We start from the raw sequence: 7,843 nt of genomic DNA, 5'->3' as shown, positions 1-7,843 counted from the left end.
CAAATCTAGATTGCCCGTGTCTGTCAGACAGCAGTCTTTGATTTCAGAGGACAGTTTCAGGTTAGCTAGACAATTTTATTGCTTTCATTTTTTTCTATTGTTCTCATTAACTATATACAATGTCTCAAAAAAGTGATGGGACACTTGTGCTTTACAAAAGGAAACTGCAATAAAATAAATTTAAAAAACATGTAAAATTTTTTGTGGGTGTGTTTCATACTTAAATTTAGTAACAATTATTACATAACATACATTTTCTCAAAATATTAAAATATTAATTTAATAAAAATACAATTTTTTAGAACGGAGCAGAAAATGGCTCACTTAAGTGATGGAACACTACGTACTATGCAACAAAAATCGTCTGAAGTAAGGAATAAAAATATCTTTTGGGGTATTTATTTTTTACTCAAAAGCAATTGCCAATAATTTATAAAATCGTCTGCAGTATTTCTCTCCAATTTGTTTTGAAATTTTTGTGTTTTTTACAAGGAGGTTAGAATAGAAGGAGGGAAGGTTCAACTCAAACGATGAAGCTTGGCGGCCATCTTTCTGTTATCACCGTGACTTGTGCAAGGAAGTCTGTCATTGCAACATTTTTTTCTTTTCTTTTTGAAGCATGTCAGCTTGTATTGCATATTAATGCACAAATAGATTCTCGAAAAAAATTCCGAGCATTATTTTTCACACGTAAGTATTAATTTTCTTTTTTTATGTAATATGACAACTATGTCAAAAATATCACAATGTCATGTGGTTTTCTTTCCAGATGTGAAAAAAAAGGACTTAAAATAGGTTATTTAATATAACTATAATCAAAATATATTAAATACAATTTAATGTTTCTGTTTATAGCTGGTATCTTCGTTCCTTAAGATACAATGCTATATGGTAGGATTTAAATTGTATAATTTGATCGTTTTAGTTAATTCGTTTTATAACTTTCATGAAAAGTAAGAAATCAATTGTTACTATTTTTATTAATTGTAAAGTTGTTAAATAAAGCAATGCTTTTCTTTATATATTAATTATTATTCATTTTTTTAAGTTAAGATAAACTGTTCTGTTGTTAAAAATTTTTTGCATAAACTTACAAATTTCTGGGCAGTATAGTGATAAAATTAAGTAAAATATTTACATAATTGAACATGTGAAAAGATTAAGACACAATAACACGCCGAATAAATACTAATTCAGAAGTCAAACAACAAAAATCAGCGTTAATTTACAAAATTTTCACAGGACTAGTTTCGATGGTTTTACCGAACCATCATCTTCAGCTGCATGATCATGCCTTCATCCGTTAATCGTTTCACTAAATTACGCCTGAAACGGCAAAAATTCCTGAATCATCTTGACTTTTTACTTAAATGTAAATGTAAAAAATTGATCCCCAATTTTATTCAAATCAAATCTAATCAAAAACCTTCGAGTCGCGTTTCAAGAATTCTGTTAAATTGCAAACTTGCCTTACTTCGGTCCGTGATAAGGGAAATACACGTCAACAATTGTCCAAAATTGAACATGAACTCTATAAGCTTCATCTGGAACTCGCTAAAACATATCCAAAATTCACTGCCCTTGAACAAAAGTCTTGGTCTAGAACGGAGAATGCAGTTAACCGTCATAAAAACACCCTTGCAGTTAAATTCGAAAAACTTCTTTTACAGTCTTCCAGTTCAAGTAGTTCAGAAAATCTTCCCATTGTAAACATCAAGCCAATAGTTAATATTTCTAATGTTAGTCTTTCAGAAGAACAAGAGAGAATTCTAAAATATAATTTTAACTTCTCACAAACCTGTAAACCCTCGATTCCAAAGATTTTGGCTCCTATCGAAAGAGCTTTCAAGTTCAGTAAAGTTTCAGATTCACAGAAAGAAATGATTAGGCATCTTATCGCTCATAATGTGAAATTCAATAATAAACCTTTGAAACCAAATCTAACTGCGAGAGAAAGAGCTACAATGCGCGAGATTCATTCTAACCCGGATATTGTCATTTCAAAGGCCGACAAAGGTGGCCAGATAGTCGTCATGGATAAGAACACTTACATCGATGGTGTCACTAAACTCTTAAACGAAGGACCATATAATCCGATCCCTAAAGATCCTTCACCTTCGGACTTATCCAAAATAAAAACTGCGATCAAATCTTCGCAAATCATTTCAAGCAACTTAAAACATTCGCTTATCCCATTTGTTGCGAATTGTGCCAGATTATATGCTCTTCCCAAAATTCATAAAAGTGGTATTCCTTTCCGCCCTATTGTATCAAATTTAGGTACTGCCTCGTATCCATTAGCTAAATATTTAGTTTCTAGATTTTCCACTCTATTAGACAATAACATTTACACCATAAAAAATTCAATAGAGTTTGTAAAAAAGGTTAAAAACATTTCTGCTCGTAATTTACTCATGGTTTCTTTTGATGTAAAATCATTATTCACCAATGTCCCAGTGGAGGGTGCATTAAGATGTCTAGAAACCAGACTTCGCGAATTTCATTTCTCTTGCATCGAAATTGATGAGCTAATTTCTCTCACTCAACTCTGTTTGAAACAAACACATTTTGTTTTCCAAAATAAATATTACAAGCAAACTGAGGGATTAGCCATGGGAAGCCCCCTCAGTCCCATCCTGGCTGATATCTACATGCATTATTATGAATCAAAATTGTTTGAAACTTTAAACTTCCCGGCATGGTTCCGCTACGTAGACGATACTTTTACCCTGTTTGAAGGTAATAAAGATGATTTAAATAGAGTTCTTTCAACAATGAATTCTATTGATCCTGCTATTCAGTTCACTTTTGAACTTGAGACTTGCAATTCTCTTCCGTTTCTCGACATTCTGGTCACACGTAACACATCCAACTTCAGTACTACAGTTTACCGTAAACCTTCATCGGTTTGCCTTCCACCACACTTTAAATCATGTCATCCGACTAAACAAAAGTTAGCTTCATTTTATTCCTATGTTTTCCGTGCTCTTCAAGTTTGCTCCTCCAAACTAGCCCTTGATGAAGAACTAAATTATTTAAAAGCAATAGCTATTGACAGGGGCTTTTCACCCAACATTATTAATCAAGCAGTTAAAAAATTCTCATCTCAACACACTAAAAGCCACACTCTTATTTTAGGAGATTATAAAAATTCTGTTGTCATTCCCTTCTTTCCATCAATTAGCTATAAAGTTGCACATATTTTGCAGAAATTTAACTTTCAGGTTGTTTATTCTCCCATCAATAAAATTCCAACTTCTATACTCAAGGACCCCATTCCGGATATGAATTCCTGGGGTATTTATAGGATTCCTTGCCAGTGTGGTTTAATTTACATTGGCCAAACTAAGAGAGCCTTAAAATTTCGCGTCAAAGAACATGAGGCATATGTTAGAAAAAAGGAAACACAGAAGTCTTCTGTTGCTCAACATTGTTGGTCCGAAAATCACACTTTCAATTTTTCTGCTGCCAAAATTATTCAAAAAACATCTTCCATTGGAGAACTGGATTTTCTAGAGGCATTTCACATTCATAAAAATCTTTCTGTTCTAGTTAACGATCCTAATTCCAATCCAAATTTGCCTTCGGCTTTTAGAGAAATTATGTTTTAGTTCTGGTTTCGCCAACAGATGGCGCCACTTGCTTATTCTTGTCCAGGCTTTCTTATCTTATCTAAACATTATTTCCTACCTTGTTCATTTGCGGTTTTGCAGCTGAAGATGATGGTTCGGTAAAACCATCGAAACTAGTCCTGTGAAAATTTTGTAAATTAACGCTGATTTTTGTTGTTTGACTTCTGAATTAGTATGTGAAAAGATGTATCCAAAAACTTATATCGGTGTATTTCTGTAATTCAACTTAATTAAAGGCAGTTTCTTTGAGATTAATAAATATGAAATGCGCATAAACTGAAATCAATGAATCCACATAAATCTGTTTTATTTTATTAAGATTTATTTTCTAACCTAAGCAAATTCGTGAAATATGCAGAAACATCATTTTTTAAAGGCTCTAATGTTATGCGCATGCATTTAGATTTCGAACTATTTCTTAATAATTTGCTGTACATACTAAATTATGGATATCATCTTTATTACTTTAAAACAAAAATTCAACAATAGTGAGGGATTTCATTATAAATTTAACATATTTTTACTGGAAAATAAATGCACGGAACAGCTTAGAAACACGTACATGTCACTACCGTAATGCAATGTTTTGAAGTCACAAACATGGACGCCGCTTGTTCGGCGGAGTTTCATTCCCCGATAGTGGAGGAAACTGCGAACCCTCCCTCCTTCTATTCTAACCTCCTTGGTTTTTTAGCTCTGTGCAGCCATGAATGCTAAACGAAAGAAACTTTGCCTGGAATTCGAAAATTAGTTATTAATTTGCATATTGAACGTGGAAAATCTATTAGAGAAACTACTGAAACAGTTAACTTCAGTCATTCAACAGTTTTCAATATCATTAAACGATATAAAAAGAATCATATGATTCAGGATAAAAGAAGACCTGGCCGACCGTCAAAGCTATCCAATGGAATAAAGCGAATTATCGTTCGAAATATTTAAAAAAATCCAAGAATGAGTGCTCCTAAAGTTGCTGCTGATTTACAAGCATTATATGGAGTAATTGTTAATTCTGAAACTATTAGAAGAGTAATTCGATCTACTGGATATCACGGTAGAGCAGCCAGGAAAAAATTCTTCGTAAGTGAAAAGAATATTAAACTCAGACTGGCTTTCGCAAAATCCAACATAAATAAGAATTCTGATTACTGGAATGAAGTTATATTTGCTGATGAGAGTAAATTTAATATATTTGGTTCTGACGGTAGAATCTTGGTGTGGAGAAAACCCAGGGAAGAATTTCGCAAACAGAACTTGGTGCCAACAGTAAAACATGGTGGAGGAGGAGTTATGGTATGGGGGTGTATGTCGTCGCTGGAGTTGGTAATTTTGTTTTTATTGACAGTATAATGGATCAGTACAAGTATATTGACATTTTAAATCAAAATTTGAAATCTTCAGCACGAAAATTGACCCTTCATAACGATTTTAAATTCTACCAGGACAATGACCCCAAGCACAGTGCTTCAAACGTTAGACTCTGGCTGCTGTATAACTGTCCTGAAATAATAAAAACACCCCCACAATCTCTACAATTAAATCCCATAGAGAATATTTGGCAAGAATTGGAATCAAGAATTCGCAAACACACCATTTCTTCAAAACAACAATTAAAATCGGTGCTTCAAGAAGAATGGGATAAAATCACTCCAGAAATCACAAAAAAATTAGTCGAATCCATCCCAAGAAGATTAAATCATGTTTTAAAAGTAAAAGGAAATCCAACAAAATATTAAAACCTCTTAAAAAGTAAAATTTTTGGATAAATATTTGATGGAAAGTAAGTGTCCCATCACTTAAGTGAGCCATTTTCTGCTCCGTTCTAAACAATTGTATTTTTATTAAATTAATATTTTAATATTTTGAGAAAATGTATGTTATGTAATAATTGTTACTAAATTTAAGTATGAAACACACCCACAAAAAATTTTACATGTTTTTAAAATTTATTTTATTGCAGTTTCCTTTTGTAAAGCACAAGTGTCCCATCACTTTTTTGAGACACTGTATTTGATTATAAAAAATTTTCATTGTCTAGTAATTAGTTAGAGTAAGTAAATAAATACCAAATAAAAGAAATTTCTTTAGTATCTGTCTGTTAATTGAAAGAATTGCCACTGTTATAGGATTTCTATATCTTTTTATAAATTTAAGGTAACGTTAATGTTTCTTACGATAACATTTCACTGCCAAAATGTCATTTTCTCATTTGTTTATGAATCTTGCGTATTAAGGAATTATTTTTATTTTATGTTTATTTACAGGATGACAGCCACAGCCCGAGACTCTGAGGTGAAGAGTACTGTTGAATCATGGGAAACTTTTGGCAGCTCAGCGAAAAATGGTGGTTCGGGCAACGAGAATTCAGGCGAGTGTTGTGAATGCCGTGTTTATGCATTTGAAGTTTGTGTTTAAAGGCCGCTAACACAAGTATGATCAGAAAAATGGCTTTGACGGTTTCAACCCAACATATACTTTTCGTTTTGCAAGACTTCTACTTCCAAATTATATGAAAAAATGCAACTATTATTTCCATGTGCAGTGATGGAAGACAGCATTGGAAGCTGAACCCATGGAATGATATTTCTATATCCTCATAAGCTGTTCCATCACCATTTATAAATGCAGATTACCTGTTGTGCATAAATATTGTATCATGTCAGTCTCTAGAGTAGGCTATGATTGTTTTGTATACTTAACAGATCTTTTTTAATAATCGTTTTTACTAGGTTGGGATTCAAAGTGATGACTTATGACTTGATATGTAATATACATAGCTGTATTTATTGCATTTCTTAAATCTTTTATTATAAAGTATCCATTCATTGTGCAAAATGTGGAATATGATGTGTGATGTGATGCCTACCATATCGGAGGACAGTGTTTCGCAAAGGAGTGGACAATTTTCGAGCGATGAGTCCAACTTTGAGCAGCTCATGGTTAATATGTTGGACGAGCGAGATAAGCTCATGGAAAATTTAAGAGAGACTCAAGAAGGAATGCAAGAAATTCAGTCAAAATTAGCAGAAGTTGAGAGAGAACGGGACAGTCTCCAAAGGCAGCTGCAAGCAAATCTACCTCAGGTAAGTTTAATAGTTATAACCAGGATATTGAACAATCAAGTCTGAGTTCTTCAATGAAAATTATCATAAAAATTTTGTGATAAACCCTTCGCGTTACTAATTTTATCTGTTAAAGTACGAGTAGTCACATTTTGGTAATAATATTTAAACAAGACCGTTTCGTATGTAAAGACAGATATGTCCCTTTAAATGATGGTAAAAACATGTTTATGTTTATAGTTAGGAATATAAATATTTGCTATAGTTTTATTTATTTATTTATTCTTTAGCTAGCTTTTCTAGTTCTCTAAAGCAACTTATACTTTTTTGAAGAAATACATGATGGCCATTTTTTGATTTAATAACGTCTATAATAATTTCCTCTTAAGTATTAAAGGAAAACTGTTGCAGTTTTCTAGTTTGCATTGGTAACATAAATATTGCAGACTTTTAAATTGCCATTACGCTTTTTTTTCCACCTTTTTTTTTTTGAGAAGGTTGTAAATTTATTCATGTGAATTATTTCTATTAACCTGTGCAGATATCACAAAAGGAGGGCGTATGAATTTTTTCATAAGTTGTGAGTGGTTGCCTTTTCATGTGCAGTGATGTATATTCATTGCTGATGAGAGAAATTCGAGTTTTATTAAAAAATATAAAATTTTTATTATAGTTTTATTGAGGAGGATTTGTTTATAACGCTAGGAAGGACACACTGAGGGAAAAACAGGAATGTGGTAATATCAGTACAAAATTGGCATAGTATTAATGCAGAAAAAAGAAAATAAATAAAATGTGCAACAAATACTGGTAGCTCAACTGAAGTTTGAACCCAAGTGAATAGACTGGCTCCAGACTGGTTTTTATGGGTTTCTCCTAATCTGAACATTAGCTAGTTTTCCTTAAAGATATCCCTCTGTCATTTACCATGTGATAACCTAAGAAGTATAACATGTTTTGAATTATTGTTCTTGTTATTTTTTGCCTTTATTTGGTTTTTGCTAATTAGGTTTTAATTTTACATACATTTATTTATGAAGTTAGTAGCACATTTTGTCATTAGTAATTTGTAGTGATATTTTAATTATTTCTTTTTCCATATTTTGGTGAGGATTCGAGCTTTTAAGCAGTCATTTTACGCATTAGCTA

General features: G+C 32.2%; 1 protein-coding gene across 5 annotated transcripts in view; it reads left to right on the top strand.

Moving 5' to 3' along the window:
- The first annotated feature begins 5,968 nt into the window (after nucleotides 1-5,968).
- Liprin-alpha (PTPRF interacting protein alpha) overlaps nucleotides 5,969-7,843 on the top strand; it is a 266,258-nt gene continuing 264,383 nt past the window's right edge. For all 5 annotated transcript variants that reach the window (XM_035352632.2, XM_035352630.2, XM_035352631.2 and 2 more), the window contains exon 1: nucleotides 5,969-6,715. In XM_035352632.2, the coding sequence (XP_035208523.1) occupies nucleotides 6,467-6,715 (249 nt within the window). In that variant the 5' untranslated portion in view covers nucleotides 5,969-6,466. The remainder of the gene's footprint in view (nucleotides 6,716-7,843) is intronic.

This window comes from Stegodyphus dumicola, chromosome 4 (genome assembly GCF_044657685.1).
Source record: "Stegodyphus dumicola isolate Sdum_Otavi_A_Nest chromosome 4, ASM4465768v1".
In the NCBI taxonomy this organism is placed as follows: domain Eukaryota; kingdom Metazoa; phylum Arthropoda; class Arachnida; order Araneae; family Eresidae; genus Stegodyphus; species Stegodyphus dumicola.
Note: the sequence above shows the minus strand (reverse complement) of the source record. Positions and strands in the feature narration are given on the sequence as shown.